At 42.2% G+C, this 21,788-nt stretch overlaps 1 protein-coding gene across 9 annotated transcripts in view; it reads left to right on the top strand.

Annotated features, from left to right (window-relative positions):
- rnf220a (ring finger protein 220a) overlaps positions 1 to 21,788 on the top strand; it is a 313,964-nt gene that overhangs the window by 270,064 nt on the left and 22,112 nt on the right. For 6 of the 9 annotated variants that reach the window (XM_037786674.1, XM_037786675.1, XM_037786673.1 and 3 more), the window contains 6 exons: positions 2,019 to 2,067; positions 6,265 to 6,360; positions 9,538 to 9,580; positions 12,452 to 12,576; positions 13,727 to 13,856; positions 21,264 to 21,456. In XM_037786674.1, the coding sequence (XP_037642602.1) occupies positions 2,019 to 2,067; positions 6,265 to 6,360; positions 9,538 to 9,580; positions 12,452 to 12,576; positions 13,727 to 13,856; positions 21,264 to 21,456 (636 nt within the window). Of the gene's footprint in view, positions 1 to 2,018; positions 2,068 to 6,264; positions 6,361 to 9,130; positions 9,390 to 9,537; positions 9,581 to 12,451; positions 12,577 to 13,726; positions 13,857 to 21,263; positions 21,457 to 21,788 lie in introns of those variants that run through there. The other 3 variants (XM_037786677.1, XM_037786680.1, XM_037786681.1) reach the window with 2 other exon arrangements.

Raw genomic sequence — 21,788 nt, 5'->3', positions numbered from 1 at the left:
AGTGACATATAAATAAGGCTTCTTATTCTTATTATCCACCCATCCAGCCATTGAAAAAGGAAATCCCTTGTCTACCAGGGCATGCTGTCAGATTAGAGGTCGCGCTCAATTCCGTGTCCGAGGGCGTCCGGAGTGCTAACAGGGTCTCAAAGCAAACATGACAACCCTGTCTCGCTTTGTCAACGTCGGGCCCGTCGCGACGCTTCGAGAAGCTCGGAGAAATGTATCTCTGCGTTCGGGTGAGCGAGAGAGAGATAGAGAGACAGAAGGAGGGAAAGAAGGAGTCATATCAATCATGTTGATATGGCAATAAAGAATAGAATGCCTTTACTGTCATTGCACACATTGTACAACGAAATTTGCTGTGCAGCTCTTAAAACGGTACATTCAACATTCCTTACATACATGCACGTTCACACACCACACACACACACACGCACACCTGCCAGAGTAATACAAGAAACATTTAAATAAAAGTGGCATATCAATAATAAAACTAAGTGGCACATCCAGCTGCTATTGCACTTAATCTGGGCATACACTGTACGATTTTAGCCCGTTTCTGGCCCGAATTTTGAGCCGCACGTCTCGAATTTCAGCTTCGTCGGGCATCGTTTGCCCTGCAGTGTACAGGGGGGAGCGAGGACCGATTAACGCTGACATGTCAGAAATTTTGGTCGGCCGACCACAGGCTCTCGCACAGTGGAAGCAGAGCCACTAGCCGATTCCCCAATGTCTTTTTACAGTAATCAGAGCGTAGCTATCAAGATAACAATGTAGGCTACAATAGATATAGCTAGTAAAACGTAGCTAGCTTACCTCCATTTCTTTCTGAAAAATGGACAAGCTATACTGTCCACGTCTTCCTAGCCACAGCGAGTCCATATAAGGTTACGCCGGGCCATCTTTTTTTAGACGTTTCAGCAGACAGGATGGCCCAGATGATCAAGACGGCATCTTTCTGCCTTGTTAGCATTGTGACCCGTACAGACTTCTGCGAGCAAACCATCTTTACCTGCCTCGGAGCTTTCAAACCAGTTTGTATTGACAACTGTCAACGGCCAGATCGGCCTGCAGCGGCAGACGGGATGTGTTTTTTTTTCTGTTTTACACTCAGGTTGTCACTTTTAGTCCTGTGGTGTGGGGGGGTGATGATGTTGGTGGGAGGTGGTGGTGGGACCTTCGTGGAGTTCAGTTCAGTGATGGCTCTGTGATAAAAGCTGTTTTTGAGCCTGGAAATGCAGGGTCTCAATGCTGGTTTTTAAAGTATTGTATCTTGAGATAGAGAGAGAAAAGGGAGGAAGAGAAGGAGGAGAGGGCAACAATAAAAGAAATGAAGGAACAACAGATCAATTGAGAATGTATCCATCTACAACTGCTGGAACACGTATTTCTGTCTTTCTTACTGTCCCCAACCTCCTCCTCCTCCTCCTCTGTATCCCTTCTTCCCTATAACGTTTACAAGCCTGCCGATTGTCCTCCACATATTTCAGAGTCAAAGCGACCGCGGGGGCTGACTGCACTGGCAAATCAAATCACTGCAAAATCAGTTATTTCCTGCTTTTGCCACCGCAACAAACGATACGTGTGTGTGTGTGTGTGTGTGTGTGAGAGAGAGACAAATCTGGAGAACGATTGCCTCAGTAGAGAAGAACATCCAGCTGGTGTTCTTAGTAATCCTGCCATCAAGCAGTAATGTTTTCAATTACCATCAAATAGAGTAGCAGGAGATGGACGGACGGATGGATGGATGAAAGGGGAAAGAGAATTGAAAGCCGAGGGATGACGGTGGATAATCAAATCTAGTATATATCGGCGTACAGTGATCCATTTGTAAAGGATCATAATATCCCACAACTGTGTCTGGTGCTGCCGAATACACCTTCCAAAAAATACACAATATTTAAAAAATGAATGAAATATGTCTAAAACCAAGCACACGAACATGTGTGACCAGACTCAACACTGCACTACGTAACATAACAAACTTCTATTTGTGTCTCCTTTCTCGACTGCAGTAAGAACACTTCACCCAAGGATGGAGCAGCCACTCCAGGAACCCCGAAGGTGAGCTGCACCTCAATTTCCTCACATGTAATACGATGTCTATATTTGGTATCCTTTTCATTCAGGCTGAAATCAAGTATACCTCAACATCGTACAAAAAGTCCGATGTGTGCATTATGGCACTTTTTCAGTGATATGTAGTGTAGTTCTTTACAGTCCACATATCAGAGCTGTTCCTCTCTGCTGCACTAAGGGGGGAACCAGCTGTACTGTATAGGCCTCTGTCTGTCTTATATCTAACACACAGAAGTACCAGTCTCTCGTGGTCCAGCAGGCAGCACAGCAGAGCCAAGAGGCACTGTACTGTGATTGTTCCAATTAGAGAGATGCAGACAGACAGAAAGGAGAAGAAAAAGACAGATAGCGTCAACTTGTGGGGAGACAGACTCATGATTCCATCAAGAGGGCAGTCCCTTATAGTGTTTGCAGCCACTGACTCATCTGAACACACCACTAGCTGCCAGACTTAAGACCGGTTTTATAAGAAGAGGAGACCTTTCTATGGCCTTAACATGATCTATAAATAGTAGGTTTAAAAGAAAAATCCAACATTTCAGAGGACTTTGAATAAACTGTATGGGTGGACTTGATATCTTGATGATATATAGCATATACACGCGGATGCGTTTACATTGCAGTCAGTACAGATGAACACCGTTATTATTGCATGCAAAATGACTTACAAATTGCTGTATCATTCATACACCATTTGGTGGGACCGGGCTGGACTAGTATATACGTATAGCTCTACTCTGTTCTTAGTACACCTAAAGCAATCAGACACTTCATAGTTTCCATGTCTTTTTAATTTCCAACTAAAGACCATGTGAAAGTCAGAAAAAGTACGTCCGACGTGCACATGAATGCAACACAAGAGCTCTGAAATAATTCAGGCGATCCATTTTCATTCCCACACACCTTTGGGTGCTGACCCTCGGCTTGGAGAGCAGCACTCACACAGCGCTGTGGGTGGGCTTGTACTTGAGAAAGGCAGACAGAGCAGGGTCTGAGCGCCGCATGGCCTTCCCCTCCGGGCCGTGACTGCGCATCTCACCGCTGTTGTTTAGTATTCAGCGGCAGGCCGTGGAGAATGGAGAGGGCCAGTCTGAAGCACATGGGCCTGTTGTCGCCGTCTCCTCCCCGGTATGCACCACCCGCCCCCCGTTAGACCGGAGATTAACCCCAACGCACCTCCTCATGGGGTGCTCGGCCCACTAAAAAGATTTAGACACGTACTTTTCTCTTTGCTTCTCTTTATGTGTTTCTCTTTATTTTTGATTTACATATACAAAACACAGATTTAAACTAGGGCTGTCAATCTATTAAAATATTTAATCGCGACATGATTATCCATATTTACTCGTGATTAACTACAATATAATCGCACATTTTTCTGTTCAAAATGTACCTTGAAGGGAGATTTGTCCAGTATTTAATACTCTTATCAACATGAGACTGGGAAAGTATGCTTGCTTTATGCAAATATATGTATATATTTATTATTGGAAATCAATTAACAACACAAAACAATGACAAATATTGTCTAGAAACCCTCACAGGTACTGCATTTAGCATAAAACATATGCTCAAATCAAACTGCAGCCCAACAGACAACAACAGCTGTCAGTGTGTCAGTGTGCTGACTTGACTATGACTTGCCCCAAAACTGCATGTGATTATCATAAAGTGGGCATGTCTGTAAAGGGGAGACTTGTGGGTACCCATAGAACCCATTTTCATTTACATATCTTGAGGTCAGAGGTCAAGGGACCCCTTTGAATATGGCCATGCCAGTTTTTCTTCGCCAAAATTTAGCGCAAGTTTGGAGCGTTATTTAGCCTCCTTCACAACAAGCTAGTATGACATGGTTGGTACCCATGGATTCCTTAGGTTTTCATATGATACCAGTATCCACTCTAGCTTTAAAACTGAGCCTAAAAGATGCAAGTTGCGTCAATTCGTCAAATAAATTAGTGGCGCATTAAAACACATTATCGCGTTAACTTTGACAGCCTTAATTAAACATGTTTAAAGTGTAAAATGCAAATTCACAAAACACCCTTTATTACAGTCTTTACAGTCATTTATAGAGTTAAACTTTCTTCACCATGAGGTGTAAATCCAGTCACTCACCTGAATGCAGCTTTTAAATGCAACCTTTTTGTCGCTGATCTTTTTGGCGTGTTGATTTAATTGGTTGGTTTAAAAGACCAAAATTTCAGTGGAGGATCTCCATTTATAATGTCTTCGCAGAATACCGCTAAATGTCACATTCTAATGATAAAACTTAAGCATATTCCCAGAACGCCCCCCCCCCCCAGGTAAATGATTCCTGACCTTTTTAAACCTGGATAAAAGAGAAGAAAGCGACCACACACACACATACACACACACACACACACTCGCACACAGGCATAAAAGCATCATGCATAATGTCCAATTTACTGTGGCAGCACTGGAGGTTGGTCATTTCTCACATATTATTATTAGATTACTGCTGTCGAGCACTTAAGCCTCTGCTCTGCCCCTTTCCGCTTGATTAATAGGAGACGACTGTAAATACAAATATTTCATAGCTGCCTTGTAAAAAAAAAGAAAAAAAGCAGCAGCATATAAGCACACAAACACACACACACACACACACACACACACACACACACACACACAGCTAGAGCTCTGTAAGCCTTGTAAAGAAGTGATATTGCTCCTCTTTTCTCTTCCTTTCCCATCATTATCTACTTTGTTCACTTGAGGAATTCCCCGGATTGTCTTTGTCACAGAGTGGGTTAGAGGAGGATATCGTTTTATACCTGTGTGTCTATGAGAGAGAAAGAGCGAGTGTGTGTGTGCGCAGAGTGTTGTGAGACAGATTTATGGACAGGCAGCGTCCCGTAATGTCAGACAGTTCCGCTCCTCCTTTTCAGATGTTTACCATTCCTCTTCCTCCTCCTCCTCCTCTGCTCCCTTTTCCTCCTCTCTTTTTCAATCACTCGTTCTTCCCTAACTCCTCTTAACGTCCCATAAACATTAACTCTAATCAGTGGAAGGGACTTTATAGACAAAGTCAGGCGGGTTACAGTCATCATCGATGACGTGGCGCTCTCAGCATCTGTGGCAATAACACTTAGAAATCCTCCAAGGGTAAAGATTCCCCATTTTCTGTTCTTTCTTCTCTGTGTAAGAAATCTGTTGAAATACAGAAATAAACTTTACATTTTAGAAATTCAATTATTTTTGCTTTTTTATATGTATTCATTTGATCTACACTATAAGGTCAAACAGTTTACAGAAGGCTAATTACACATTTTACTTTACATTCAGCACTTACACATCAGCCAACATTGCAACTGTTTTCATCTTTTACTCTTCAACTGCTTTCATCTCTTAATGTTCAGCCAACTTTTCAACTGCTTTCATCTCTTACTCTTCAGCTGACTTTTCAACTGCTTTCGTCTTTCTTTTACTACAACTGCTTTCCATGCTCACACGTCAGGCGACACTTTCACTGACATCGCCTTTCAGTTAATACACTTGAAATGGCAACTACGTTCTTTCAGGATTTTACACAGCACCAGCACTTTGACTGACATTTCAACTCCTTTCAGTGCTTGAACTTCCCAAGCAAATGCCATTAGGAGCACTAAAACGAGGCTTAGGAACCAGATTTTTTCAAAGATTATCTGTCTCATGTATTACTGTCAGGATAAAGTGACAGTTTGTGTAAATATGACAAAAAGTATTTTTTATTAAAGTTACCAACTGTAGCTTTAAACTGAAATTTTCAATATTTGTTGTTTTATTGCCACTTTAACTACAACTTAAGCTTTCAGCAGGCAGCACATGTCTGCTTTCTTCAGAACAATGTTTGTTTTCTAATTGTTGCATTGTGTCTGTATGGACCTTATGGACATGTTAAATCATTCAAATGATCTTACTGTCAAGCCAAGCTAAGGTGTAGGTGGTGGCACGCGGGGGTGTTATCTCTCCAACAGTGAAATGGTATCTGTTTTGCTTAGATCTAAATTTATTTATTTCAAACAGCATGACTCTTGCCTTGTCCGTGTTTATTGATCATTCCCATGCAGCAAGCGAGGACAGGTTCTGTTGTAATCGTTGCTGCCGAGGTGATAATATAACAAGATCATCTGCATATAGAAGACATTTTATTTCTCTCTTTCTCTCTCTCTTTCTCTCTAGTCGATGCTGTTGTCGGTGCACATCAAGCGCGAGGGAGAGTCTCCCGTGGTCTCGCCGCTGTCCTCTGAAGACGCCCACCACTCCGACAGATACCAGGTCACACTTGCGCACAAACACACACACAAACACACAAACACAAACACACACACACAATTGCAAGAAATGTCCTTAATTCTGTCAGATGTATAACGGCGTAGCAGCAGAGGATTATGGTAGATTTTTGTTTTTTTATGCCCTCTCAGCATTTCCGTTGACCAGCAGACCTATCTCCTTAAATCTCCGACGTCTTGAAAGCCCCACCCTGACTGCTTTTATCTCTTAAATTCATCAAAGTTTGTTCGGGTAATTCTTCTGGCCGTGATGTATCTCCGGGTTAAGTGGGTTTCCCCCCTCGCACCATAAAATACGAACTATTAAGTCCACACATCCATACGTTTGGGATGACACAGCTCATAAAGACCTTATAGCGATAAAGTAGATTTTCTCATTAAGTGAAACTGCTGAAATCACCTTATATTATACAAATGATTAAGTCAATGGTGACTCTTTTTACCACCCTGAAAATGAAGCGTAATGGCGGACTTCGCCACCTCCTCTCTGCCTGTCAGCCCCGTCTCAGTGCTCTTTTTCCTCTCTACCTCTCCCCTTCCCTCTAAAAAACTTGACCTATCCGCAGCCGTTCGGTGAGTGTATCATAATGATACGGTAGTAGTGGCCACGCGAGGCAAGTGGGCCTATAACTCAAGTGGCGGCGGGTAGGGGAGGGGAGGGGGATAGGAGGGAAGGAGTGAGGAGACGGATGGAGGGCTAGAACAGAAGCCTGACTGCTCGTCGGCTCTCCCTGATGGACGATATGCCGACGGTGAGAGGAACCGCTGCCTACTCAGTGTTGCCGTGTCAACGAGAGGGCATCCATAACTGCGACTGGGGCTGCTTTAGTCAGCACATAGCTAAAGACTCCGGGTTTGAATCCCAGTAGACCTGAGGTGCACATTCTGCAGGAGACAGAAGTGGAGATCCGGCCTCACTTCATTTATATCTTAATGCTACTTTTTAATGATGAGACCATTATTCTTGATGATACAGGGAATTTACCCTCGGGCATCCTGAACTACCCGAGACCCCAAATGTTCCACATTCACTTAGATAAATGTAGATTTTAATTGTTGCCAGTGGTGGAAAGTAACCGACTACATTTAATCAACTGATGTACTTAATTACAATTTTAAGGTACTTTTACACACTTTATTTACTACTTTATGGGCCTATACTTCTACCCCGCTACTTTTCACTGCAATGTACTTTGCAGATTTTACATAAAAAACATACGATAAGCTTAAAAAATACAATGTGTTATGAAAGATTAAACCAGGGTTTCTGAACCTTTTTGGCTTTTGATCGCTTACAAAAAAATGGCATAATCCACTATTCCCTCACAAATTTGTGTAGAAAAATCTTTCCTATCCCATCAATTTCTCACAACCCCTTCAAATTTATCTTGTGACGCTGTGAAGGGGCCACTGGACTACTAACTCAGAGGTTATCATTCTTTTTCCAGCCAAGGACCCCTTACAAGATAGAGAATATACCTCCCCATGAACGTCCCTTGGAATAATTTGATATAGCCTTTTTTTTTTTTTTTACACTTCTATAGTTTTAGTTATTTGGAGGAACAACACAAGAGAACTGTATTAGAAAAATATTAGACATGTATTAAACATATCTGAAGATTCTAAGAGGTAAAGATGAATCTATGAACTGTTGTAGATTTAGAAATTAAAATATTATTCATTGAACTATGAACCCTTTATTATATCATGATCATTTAAAAGAATGAAGGAAAAGAAAGAATCTATTTTAGTTTACTTATTTTGTTAAATGTATCTTACTTTTATTGTTATTCTGGTATTAATATTTCTTCTTATACACTACATTTTTACTCCTTTTTCTATTCTTATGTTGTAAAAAAATACTTTTCTATTTTAGTTTACTTATTTTACTAAAGTTATCTTATTTTATTGTTATTCTATTAGGCACTGGTGTTATTATTACTTTTCATACACTATATTTTTACTCCTGTTTCTATTCTTATGTTGTAAAAAAATTGTTTTCTGTCTTAGTTTACTTATTTTACTAAATTTATCTTATTCTTATTGCTATTCTATTTTGCACAGGTGTTAATATTACTACTTATACACTTTATATTTATTACATAGAGATGTTTTTTATTCTTATGTTGTTGTAATTCACTTTTCTATCTTAGAAACATTAATTACTTATTTTACTAAATTTATCTTACTCTTATTGGTATTCTATTTTGCACTGGTGTTCATATTACTATTTATACACTTTATATTTATTACATAGTCATGTTTTTTATTCTTATGTTGTTGTAATTCACTTTTCTATCTTAGAAACATTAATTACTTATTTTACTAAATTTATCTTACTCTTATTGGTATTCTATTTTGCACTGGTGTTCATATTACTATTTATACACTTTATATTTATTACATAGTCATGTTTTTTATTCTTATGTTGTTGTAATTTTGTGCAATTTCTTGCTAAAAAATTTCCTTCAGGATGAATAAAGTGCTATCTTATCTTATCGTAAGAATAAAAGTAGAGAATGTTCACAAACACCAAATTGTCAAGTTTTGACATAACTTTATTGACTAAAATCTTCCAATTCTTTTTTTTTATTATTATTATATATTATTATATTATTATTAATACAATAGTTGTGCATCTTAGTATAGTCTGTATGTAAAACTAGTAGAAACCCATAATTAAAAAAGAGGTCGTTTAATGAAACCCGCTGCTTCCCCCTAGCGGTCAACTTCCGGTACAACATGTGACGTTTCCTCCACTTCCGTCTCCAGCGCGTCACGTGATCACAACAAGCCAACATGGCGGTGAACATGAGCGGTTTCTACCGATACGAGCGCCACTTTCCAATCCTTTTCCATCCGTATTAAACTGTAGACACAGCGGCTAGTCTGTAGTGACGGTGGCAGTCCGGAGACACAGCCGGCCGGTTTACAGCAGCGAGTTTTGGCCGCTGTAGACACAGTTATGATGAGTGAACCCTGACAGACATGGAGGATGTGGAAAACAATAGAGAAGTAGGTTTGTTTACAATCCTCCAGCTCTCAGCAATCCACAGCAATCCCATCCAGAAAAGTTACATTAGAGCTTGTAAACATGTGATATTGTTTGTTTAATATCTAATGTTTATTTCCTCTCTCTCTTTTTCCCCTCCTTTGCTTACAGACATTTTTACGAGTTCGAGCAAACAGGCAAACAAGATTGAATGGTATGTCACACACACACTGAGTTTCATCTGCTGAGTGCTTATTAATACACATTATAGGGCTCCAAACGGATTTATGTGATTTAAATGTTGTTGTTAAGAGTTTATTACTGAGCTCTAGCTTGTTTTTAAGTCATAAAATGTACACAGATTTGCTTTAATGTCACAAAAATGTGTAGATAAATTGGAAAATATATAATTGTATTATATAAAACTTACATATTTTGCATTAAAGTCTGAGAAGTTGAATATTAATTCATAAAAAAAAATGAATGATGAAATGATAAGAAATAAGATGACCACACATGACATCATAATATCACTGGTGTCAAGGCACAGGAGACAAAATAGTTTTCAGTTCATGCAATGTGATTATATGATGGTAATTTATGGCCTGATGTTGATTTAATGGAACATATTTTAATACTGTGTATTTGTTGGGGTGTCAGGTGATGTTTCTCGATCATTCCACATTAATAAAGTCATGTGACAGACACCTGTGGCTCCTACATAACGGTTTTGTTTTAGCTCCTAGTAACCCCAGTTTGTACCTTTTATGTTTTACCAATACATAAAACATTCACAGAGATATAGCATCTGATTTTATGAAAAATATTCTCCCGACAACCTTTTATAAATCCATTGGTTTATCAAACAACACTTTTGAAGGTATTTCCTTAAATACTCTTAAACCCGTCTGGTTAAATGATATTCCATCTGTTGCACAAACAAAAAAGATGTTTAACCCATTTTCCAAGTTGCATCTGTATTTTCTAATCCAGGTAGCCAGAAATTACACATCTCTTTGCTCTTTTTGTAAACACAAGCAAAATATAATGTGTTATTTTGCATGAAAAAACACATCAATGTAACTGAAATAAAACTTTTAATTGTGGTTCATATTGTACAAATAGAGTACGGACATTTACAGTTATCATCTTAGTTTGGATTAGGAGGCAAAGTTTGGGAAACTTTTGGGCTAAATATCTTTTCTTTTTTTTATTGTGCAGCGAAGACAAGAGGTGAGTGAATAAACTACCTCCTACAGGTTTTTTTTTAATTTCTTTTTGGGGAAATTTCGATTAATAGCTCTGTAACGCAAATGTAATGTTAAAACATTAGGCACAAACTGGGGCTAAGATCTGAGATGAGGCCTCTGAGGCCACGTACACAGGTATTTTTTGTAAAGGTAGCTTTTTTGGGCTTTCGTCCACACCCAAACGGCTTTTTAGGTCACTGAAGTGTTGACATGTAGACAAGGAAAACAGAGTTTTTGGCTTCTAACATCAGAGTGTGTGCCCTTATCTCCTTTGTGAGGCGTCACTAATGAGGCAACATGATGTGTAACGGAGACATAAAAACACGCATGAACGTCAGACTTGGCCAAATAACCTGCTAACAGGACTTTTCACATGTTTACACATAAATGTACAGTTATTCTTCCACAATATTGCGGAAGGTGTCAGAAATTGCTACGAATGTCACTGCTACTTATCCAATGCAGCACTCCCACTGGCTGTGACAGCGCTTCAATTGTGTTTTCAATTGAGATTTTTGTTAAAACCGTACTTGTGTGGACGGGATTTTTTTTAAGAAAGAAAGAGGAAAAACTCTGATTACAAAAAAATACCCGTGCACGTGTAGACCAGGCCTGACATTTTAGCTAGCTTTTATAATCAACAAATGTTGGGGCTAACCTGAGCAGTGCTTTACGTTACACCACAGTCCACACAACAGTTTTTTTCAAGACTTTTAATGTAATATTTGATTATCTTACTTCTCCTTTTACTTCGGCATTATTACAGACTTCATAAATGGCGTCACGCACGTGACAATTAGGCTTTTTCCTCAGAAGACATTTTGTAGGAAAAGCACAGGCTCACTGGGACATACTCCTCCTTTCTTATCAAGGGATACTGAAGCAGTGTAAACCAATAAATGCTAATATAATCAGTATAATATCACATTTGTTGTTGTCTCTATTGGAAGAAATGTAGTGTTTCCAGTCTTGAGGCGATACACGGACACCTCAGCCTTTTTCAGTCGGAGCCCGTGACAAGAGACTTAGTTTAAACTTCGCCCTCCCATTACTTTCTCTCTGCCCTCATGTGGAACCAGGAATCATTCTCTTGTGGGGTGTAACGGGCTGAGGGGGGCAGAGATCCCTGCCGGACCTAATTAGCAGCCCCTTCCCTTCTCTATTTAACAACGCTCCCCTCGATTAGCGTCATGGGAGAATTGTCGAGGAGGGAGGAGGAGGCCGTTTCTCCCTTCAACCCTCCCAGCCTCACTCCCTCCATCTCCTTCCCCTGCAGTTATAGTGTATCGCCTTATGTCCTCCTCCTTCCTCTCCCTCCATCCCTCGCCACGGTCCCTCTTGGCCTCCTCTGCTTTCCCAGCCAGCTAAAAATTAATGTCCCCGCGCGCCATTTGCAGTTAAGAAAAAACGACAGAGACTCGGGGCGCAATGACGGCTGTTCTGCTCTGTTAAATTTCTAATTAAATGTGTGTGGTGGTGGTGGAGGAGGGGGGAGCTGTGACAGGAGGGGCAAGGGAGGAAAGGGAGGAGAATCAGAGGGAGAGGGATGGCGTGGATGTACGGATTGAGACGTCGTTGTAACGTCCAGCTCTTGTCAATCTAGCCAGTTCAGCTCATGCTTCTAGACTTGTAAAGAATAGAGGGCGGCTATATTAACATTGCTTGTGATCCAATCATGGAAGATTCATCTGACATAAATTCCCCTCAGGCCTTTTCTAGATTCTCTCCTGCGCCTTGAAACCAGTGATATTATCACATGCTTGAAAACTTAAATGATGACCAACGTTTAAAACTAAAACTGTGTCTGTCTCTCTCGACTCCCTTCTTTTTTCCAGCCCGTATAGGCAAGATGAAGAGGAGGAAGCCTGAGGAGGGGGGCCAGGTATGTCCGCTGTGCAGCGCCCCTTTGGCTGGGAGCGAGGAGGAGATGAGTAGACATGTGGAACAATGCCTGATCCAGGTAGTACAATCCTGGCCCCGAACCGGTCGGACAGCCTGTCAACCCTTCTCTTCCTGTAGATGCTGTCCAGTCACTTCTGTGCATTTTAGTGCGGATACCAACCAGTAGCAACTGTAGTTCCTCTAGCTGTTGACCACCTCTACATGATGGTGCTGCTGCATTCACATCATATGGGAATAACTGTCTAGAAAACACACTGAAGTATTCACATGTCCATCATTAAATTCTGCATCTGCAAAGCTGACATTGAGATGATTTTGAAGTAGAACGCTGCGGTTTATCCCATATGACATGGTTGCATCTTATTCATTGGCATGCAGCTCCTGTATGAGCGTAGCAGTTACATCTTCTTTAGTATCCGTAGACGTAGCCCAAACAGAAAGATATTTCCTGTCACCTCCTCTCTCTGTTTCCTAGTTCTCAAACAAGAGTTGGTCACCAGTCCTTTTTTCCTGTAGATGCTAAACAGTTCCATTCTGTCCTAGAGTAGACTAAAGACAACAGATCATCACCACTAACCACCACTCCTCCTGTATCTCACCTCACTGACTCTGTTACACTAGCTGTAGAGACACTAATATCTCTTTTCCACTAGCACGCTTTAGGCTTTCCAGTGCTGTACCATGCCACGTGAGCTGTGTATTATTGTATGTATAAAGTAAATGTAAAAAATAGTGTTTTTCGAACATTAAAACATCTAAACATGTTATAGTAGAAACCTAAAATACAAGTATGAACCTGGAAATGAGCACAATAGGTCCTCTTTAAGTATAGGAACAAAGCGGTATAACACAGCACAGCGACTCCTGAGTTACTCACAAGCTTGACGCACAACAGAAGAAGAAAATAGTTTGAGCCTCCAGTGAAGTAGTTTAGTACAGTTTGTGCAAACCTCAAACTCTGAACATGTGATTTAGATGAGCAGTCTCTTTTCTCTTCTCATTTGTGTCTTTTTGACATTAGCCTACAATAGGGGTACTTATCACAGCTGGTCATGGTATGGTACAGATAAAGCGTGCTACGGACATCCGGCCTATCTTCCACCACACCTCTATATATAAAACAGTAAAATCATGTAATCACAGTTGTTTAAATTTTCCTTGTCTGTGAAGTTGTTGCTCTGATTAACATGTGTCCGTGTGTGTTTCAGCGTGAGGGCGCGTTAGGCGACGACGACTCTGCAGACATGGATGGAGAGAATGGGCGGGGCTTTGAGGAGTACGAGTGGGCGGGGCAGAAGAGGATCAGAGCTACGGCTTTGCTGGAGGGAGGCTTCAGAGGTACAAACACACACACACACACACACACACCTCATCTCATACAACACTACGCTGGTTTCACATCACATCCGTTCCTGTTCAGAGGCAGGTTGTGTGATGACGTAGGGGTCCTATCGTCTGCTTGTTGGCAGCGTCCAGTCACAGCAGTGTTAGCTGTATGTAAACCGGGTCATCCCAGATCACTGTTTGTTCTTTCTTTCCTTTTTCTCTGTCTGTCTCCTCCTTTGTTTCTGTGCTCGTCCATCATCCCCTCTCTTCTTGTCCAGTCAGTGTGAACGGTGTTGGTTCAGTGGGACCAGTGTTGAATGTGACCAGGGAGCTGTAATGGTGCCAGTGGTCTGGTGGCAGTGCAGGTTTGCCCGGGGTCAGCCCAGATCGGCCTCGGCCCCACACAACCCTCTTAGCTAGGGGAAGGAAAACACATTTAGCTGGGCAATTGACCCGCTGGTCACCACTGTGTGTGCATGTGTGTGTGCCCAGAAATGCAATTATAGAAGTGGATGGGAGAGCTGGTCACTGGGGAGCATGGCTGCTCTGTGACTCAACACACCTAGAGTGGTAGCTCTCTGTCACCGTCTCTCTTTGCTCCTCCTCATCAGGTTTTTCAAACTTGTATTAAACGTCGAGCGATATGGCCAAAGTCTTGTCTCAGATGTCTCCTTCCTTTAGTTTATGTGAGATCTGAACTAACTGAGTGGATATAAAATGACATTGTAAGGTTCACAAAGCAACATTTGGGACATCTATGCTATGATTCAGCTCCTCGACCTCTCATAGGAGAAGGAGCTGACTTATTTATGTAGATTTTATAATGTATGCAAATAGGGCTGCAGCTAACGATTATTTTTTTATAACCTATTAATGACTTGATTTCTTTTTTGATTCATTATTTAGTGTATAAAATGTCAGCAAACAGTGGAAAATGCCACTCACAAAGTGACAACAGTTAACAGTGCAAAAGATTTTCAAATGACAATTACACCACATGGCTGTGTTTCCAAATAGAGCTGCAACCTAAATTATTATCATTATCGGTTAAACTGCCTATTATTTTCTCCATTTATTCTATAAAATGTTCAAAAAACGGCGAAAAAATGCCGTTTACAATTTTTCCGAGCCCACAATGTCTACTATTTGCTTGTTTTGTTCGACCAAAAGTCCCAAACCCAAAGATATTTAATTTACTGTCATATATGACAAAGAAAAGCAGCAAATGTGCTCTTTGAGAGGCTGAAACCAGAGAACATTTTGTTTGAAAAGTAGCAGAAACGATTAATCAATTATTAAAATAATTACTCAAAGTATGTCTGTAACACTGCTTTTGAAATCATAAAGACCACTTCCTCAGAGAAAATATAACACTGTTGGCTCAGTCTTTTTACGTCTCAGCTAGGAGAACCTTTCCTCGAAGCCCCAAAGTGCCTCTAAACAAAAACAGTTTTTTTCCATTGACCTAATTGTGTGAATAAATGCAGAGTGATGATTTAAACTGTGCTCCTCAGTGGCGTCCCAATGTGGCCTCAGTTGTGTTTGTGTGTAAAACATGTAGAGGGAGAAAGCCGGAGGCAAACCATCGAGATGTGCACAGATGGAGGTAAAGAGTTGTTGTCGTCTCTTAAGAGGCTCTTTCAAACTCTCTCGGCTCTGCCTCGGCTTTCATCCGTCCCTCTTCCTGCTCGCCTCCTCCTCCTCCTCTCCCTGTTCGATCCGTTGTTAAACACACACACGCTGAGCCTCACCTGCCTCCCTCTCTGCGAGCCAGAGAGAGAGAGAGAGGAGACAAGACAGATCAATGTCGAAATCTCAACTAAACCGCGCCAAAGAAGAGCTCGCGGGGGAGGGAGGCGGCTTCCCCACCCGTCTGTCCATCCATCCATCCATCCATCCATCCATCCATCTCCCCGACTCTCCTTCCATCCGCCCGTCTCTCTTTCACGTCGTTAAGCGAGCAGACACAGGACCCTTCTGCCGCGCTCTAATAGGGCACCTTGTGATGTGACACAGATAACTGAGGTGGCCTGGGGAGAGAGACTTGAAACGTGCACACACACACACACACACACACACACACACACACACACACACACACACTCGGCTCAGAAGGTGGATTTTGTCTTGAAAGCTCCTCAGTGGTTCTAACAGTCGCCGCTGAATCCAGCAGGCTCTCGAGAGCCAGCGGCCGGCCGGACGGATATAGAGATGTTGCAGGGGGTCTCCTCAGCTGGCGGGATGAAGAGAGGGCCTATCCCTCTGTGAAGTGCCACCATCCTTCCCTCCCTTTGAGAGCACAAGGAAGAAAGGCAGAGGGAGCGGGGCCCTTTCAAGGGGGAGGAGGGAGGCAGGGAGGGAGGAAAAAAATCGAACAAGATCAGTTTATGATTCAACTCTGTGTGAGGGAAGACTTCCATGTGTCTCGCACCGGCTTAGCCGGGTTGAAAGGACCCACAGCGCAGACGGAGAGCTTTCTTTATCTGTCTAGTGGACTGTCTGTCTGTCTAAGTCTCAGGTTTATGAGCTGGAAAGCAACTAGCTTTTACTGTGAACTTCACAGGATACATTAAAACGTCTATATTTAAGGGAGGAATTGGTTTATTACAACTACGTTTTCATCATAATTTTATGTCTCATGATAGTCATTTGAGTTGTTTTTATACCAGCACCAATATGAGACATGAGTTTTGGTATTGATTCCAAAACTAGGGACCGAATAGTTCGAAGATTCATTCATAACGTTGACATTCAAATTCTAAATCAACATTTGAATGCCATGTATCTTTTTTTTTTTTTGCATGTCTATTTATTATGCTTAAACCCAGTATTTCTGCACAGTTACAGATAAAGATCAGACTACACTAATATTATATTCTACTATTTGTAGAATTAGATTCCAGTGGCGGCTGCGCAGGATTGTTTCCGACTCGTGTGATCCAGATATTTCCAATAACACCAGGGCGTTGTAAAGTCCAAAAGTCAACATCTATTGAAAAAAGATAGATGTAATAATTTCCAAAATTCACAAAATGTTTTTATCTACCAAAATGTTCTGCTTCAGTCCATATTTCTTGGCGTTTAGCCTTTCAAAAAGAAAAAGAATTTTCACTGCCGTCAAAAAACTGTTTGCTCTCCCGCTCGTCGCACACAGAGGGAGGTAAGTATTAACAGGGCGGTATAGCAGCAATCTAACAGCACCATAAATGTAAAACAAATTCAGGCTGATGATGTCATCGAATATGACGACAGACTTCCTTCAAAAAGCTCAATGGAAGCTTTTAATGTAAAAAAAAAGAAAAAAGAAAGACATCCGGTACAGCCCTATCTAAAACGAATACTTAAAATATTCTTAAAATGTCCATATAAAGTTCCCAAAGCCCGTTTTTCTCCAATAACAGTCCAAAACCCCCAAATATAAAGTTTAAAATGATACAACGAAGCGGCCTAAAAGCAGCAAATCTTCATTGGAGATTTGAAACCAGCAATTATCTGCCATTCTTAAATAGTTTGATTAATCAATTTTCAAAATCTTAGCTGTTGACTTGATTAGTACAGTGTTATTACCAATAGGAATGATGGCCAAAACTACAAATTAGATTTGAATATAACACATTCTATTCAGTTCTGTTTGTTTCTCAAGTGTTTAGACTCCTGCTTTCTTTAGTGACATTACCAAGCATTGGAGGAAATAGTTGATCTGTGAGTTTCGCCACAGACAGATGGAGAGGCAGACAGGGAAGCAGGCAGACAGATCCTGAGGCCTGATATCAGGCCGTCCTGAGAGACAGAGGAGGAGAAGAGGGGGATTATTGCAGGTTGAGATGGCCCAGAGGGATTGAGGAAGAGGAGAAATCTCTGCTTTGTAAATGGACTTCAAAGATGGCCGTCTCATGTCTTTGTGTCTGTGTCCCTTTCCCCCATCTCTCTCCCTCTCTCTCTCTCTCTCTCTCTGACCTGTAAATGGCAGAAAGATAGTGCGATGACCTTTGACTCTCCTCCTCTCTGCTTCTCAGAGGGTCCCGATAATTGCTATGGTAACGGGGATGTCGCCGAGGTCGGTCGATTGGTTGATCCGGGCCGCCAGTCAGCCTGATGAGTCCTTTGATCCCGCCTGCCTCTTCACATCTGTACTTGTAGTGTTGTCGCGGTGACACGTATGCAGATTGGGTGTCTCCGGTGTCGCTGTCATGTCGCGTGTAACACGGAGGATAAAATGTGTAGTTAGCATGTTAAGAGTCAACGATATTCAGGAGATGGTTATGATAATGAGACAGACCAGGATGTGTGTGTATTGATCATGCCTGTCTAACAGAAAAAGAGGGGGAACTGGGGACTGGTACAGGAGAGAGAACAAGGGATACATGAGTAGAGAGAAAAATAAAAAAGAGTGGGAAGGGGATAGGTTAGGGATAAGAATAAAGGTAAGAAAGAAGGAGTGATGACACAAAAAGAGGGAAAGAAGGTGAGGAAAAGGGATAGGAAGAGAGGTGAGGAAAAGAAAGAGGAGGGGGCGTCGGTGCATAATGTGAGTGAAAGGCAGTTAGAGTGGGGCTGACCTTTCCCTGGCCAGATTAGATTGGCCTGCCAAGACTGCTTAGAGGGACAGATAGAAGCACTGGGACACACACACACACACACACACACACACACACACACACACAAACACACAACAGGCCACACATATGCTCACAGTTAAAACACCTAAGACATGCACAGTGTGTACATGCACAAATACAGCATCACATCCATCTTTAAGGGGATCGTTTAAAATGTCAGAGCTCAGGCTGTTTTGAATTTGTATTGTATTTTGGACACTTAATTGATAATCCTGTACATTTAAAATAGTCATGTGAGTCTGTTGGGTTAGAGGTCTTCACAGGTCCACTTAGTTCTTAAGCCCAGTTGATGGGCAACGCAATGATTTTGGGGCGTTTCCGTGTCTTAGAGGTTGAGACTGCGAGGTCCCCGGTTCAAATCCGAGCAGATGCATCTCTCTTCCGACGCTTCCAGTCATCTCTCCACTGTCGCTTGTTATCAGATCCTCTGAGCCCACATGTCCATGTTACACGTTCTTGAAACCAGCCGTTGTGGCCAACTACTGTAGCCACAAGATCTATAGTTTGATCAGTTGATTAGATTATTCCCCCAACCACCATTACAACACACACTAAAGCACTCACATCTGTTGGTCACTGATTCACAGCTGATGGATGAATGTGGCATTCAAATCTTTGTACCTGCTAGGGCTGCCCCGTTTAGTCTTTTAGTTGACTAATCGGTTGTTTCGGTCTAAGATCTCTTAATCGATTAGTCATTTTTTATGCTTTTTTTTCAGGCTGAATGACTAATTTCCAAAAACGTATGAGCACAACTGTAGTAAACACAAGATTTAAAGTGGTGTGATTCTTTGTGGAGAAACTCATTTTTACATATCTGTCGATTAAATCAACTAATTGAGAGTTAGTCAGCTGAGAATCTTTGGTCAAGGACGGCCCTAATGGTGCCTACCTTCTCTAGCTTGACATACCCTGTGGCTTAAGCTTGTGTCAGAAATAGAAGGCAGAAAGTCCCAACAGAAAGACCATCGGTCCCATCTCATCTCTGGACTGGAGCTGTGACTCTATATCTCACCACAGTGTTGTAGGTGACACAGGTGTGGAATGCAGTGTGTGTAAACTCGATGGTTAATAAGGTGTTTGATGGTAATTGAGGGAGAGAAAACTCTGCGTTTACCCCTAAATCAACAAACTAAGTAGCGAGGAGAGAGTCTGTCTGTCAAGAAAGGAACAAACGCATGTAGTCTAACCATTTCACCATCAGACTGTATAATGTAACATGTGCTCCGTTCGCCTCCTGCCGTGCCCTGAGGTAGCCGAGCAGAGCCGGCAGGCTGCTAGATTTACGCCGCGTGGCCATTGTTCCCCATATGTTCTCCTCCGCCGCTGAGACCAAATAAAAGTTAAAAGGTCCCTTTTATTTGATCACTAAAAACCATGGGCCTGTTGTAAAATGGCTTAGCATTGGTGGCGCGTTTTTATCACAGCGGCTTTCACTCGTTCCGCGCTCATGTTCTCTCTCTCTCTCCTCACTCCTCATTTTTTTTCTAGAGAGTGAAATGAGTTACAGAGTTGAGAAGCAGCTGCAGAAGATCCTCGGGAGACGAGCCCTAGCGGCTGATTCGCACTCTGACAAAGACGCCATAGTGCAGTGAGACAGTGTAGTGCACTGAGACCAACTGTTATAGGAAGTTGAGTAGCGACACTCGCGCACACACACATACTGGGACAGGGGGGTTAAATAAGATGGCTGTCAACTCTGTCGGGCTCGTATCTGGTCACACACACACACACACACACACACACACACACACACACACACACACACACAGCACACTAGTCCAGCTGAGAGCTTGTAGAAATTGGGATAGGTGTAAATAAGATGGCTGTCAGGCCTGTCACTGGTAGACACACACAGACACATTCACAGTCACATCTCAAGTGAAACACAAGTACACACACCTACCTACCTCCAAGTGCTGGGTGTAAGTAACATACACACTCCTGCACACACACACACACGCACACACCATGCCTACCTAGATAGACGCGGTGTAAGTGACAGGTAGACACACACTCACACGCGCACACACACACACCTTCAAGGGGTTGGAGAGACGGGGTCTAAGTGACAGAGGGACAGACAGTCTCAAACAAACACTGAAGAGACGCCTCTAAGTGACGGACACACACACACAGGCGGTCCGTGCGGCTAAGTGGAGCTGAAGGGAGCAGTCAGGCAGCGGTAAGGGTTTGTCTGAGCGTTCATCACTGGGTTTATAGAAGTGCCACTCACACACACACACACACACACACACACACACACACTCCCACACACTCCCTCTCTGTCTCTCAAAGATTGATGGGCGAGGTGTCAGTCTTCATCGGTTCACCCCATGTCTGTCTCTCTCTTCACCTTCGTCTATTCTGACCAAATATTTTTCCCATCTGCAGATGCGTAATTGGTCGGGAAAAAGTCAAGTTTAACGGAGCTAAATTTAAGATCTTCAAGTTTTTCTCAAAAACACTTAATAAATAGAGATCGGGTCCATTATTTTTAGATTTTTTTATTTTTTTTTTATAGCCTTCTTTAGCCTCCCAGTGGTGTTCCTTATGTCTTCAAATCTGAACATTGAAATTTTGGTCAAAGTACGACCTGACGTAGGTTTCTGCCTGATGACGCTGCTACATGTACAGTATATACACATCCTTATAGTCAGTGTATTACAAACAGTAACTTAGATGTTGCTCGGCACGCTCCCAGTTTGGAGAAGTAGACAGGAGTACTGGCACGGAAGCTAAGCAATGCACTGCTGTGTGGACGCCACGTTGACAATTGTCTTCACATTTATTTTCACAGGAACAGGTTTTGCCACGTGTAGCATCAAGGAGAGCGCGGCGGACAGCGACGCCGACCTAGACGTGGACGGAGACGACACCTTAGAGTACGGCAAGGCCCAGTACACCGAGGCCGACATCATCCCCTGCTCCGGAGCCGGAGAGGACCAGGGAGAGGCCAGGGAGAGGGAGGCGCTACGGGGAGCCGTGCTCAAGTAGGAAGCCTTAACTGCTGCTCAGTCAAACTAGCAGAATGCTAACTTAAAGTTACCATGAAATCAATATAGATGTTTGATTTCAAACACTCTCTAAATAAAACGGGAATTCAGATTCATCTGCTTGTATTAATTGATAAAAAAGAAAAGTAGCCTGGGGGATGTGATACGTCGAGATGCATCGAGAGAATCGTTGACACGTGAATCGTAATCGAATCGTGAGACCAGTGAAGATTCACACCTCTACTCTGCTCGCCGTTTCATGGGAACTTTAACTGAACTACTGGTAGTGAAATTAAATGATGGCTCCATTCATACCAACATCTGTGTCT

This window comes from Sebastes umbrosus, chromosome 12 (assembly GCF_015220745.1).
Source record: "Sebastes umbrosus isolate fSebUmb1 chromosome 12, fSebUmb1.pri, whole genome shotgun sequence".
Taxonomy (NCBI): domain Eukaryota; kingdom Metazoa; phylum Chordata; class Actinopteri; order Perciformes; family Sebastidae; genus Sebastes; species Sebastes umbrosus.
Note: the sequence above shows the minus strand (reverse complement) of the source record. Positions and strands in the feature narration are given on the sequence as shown.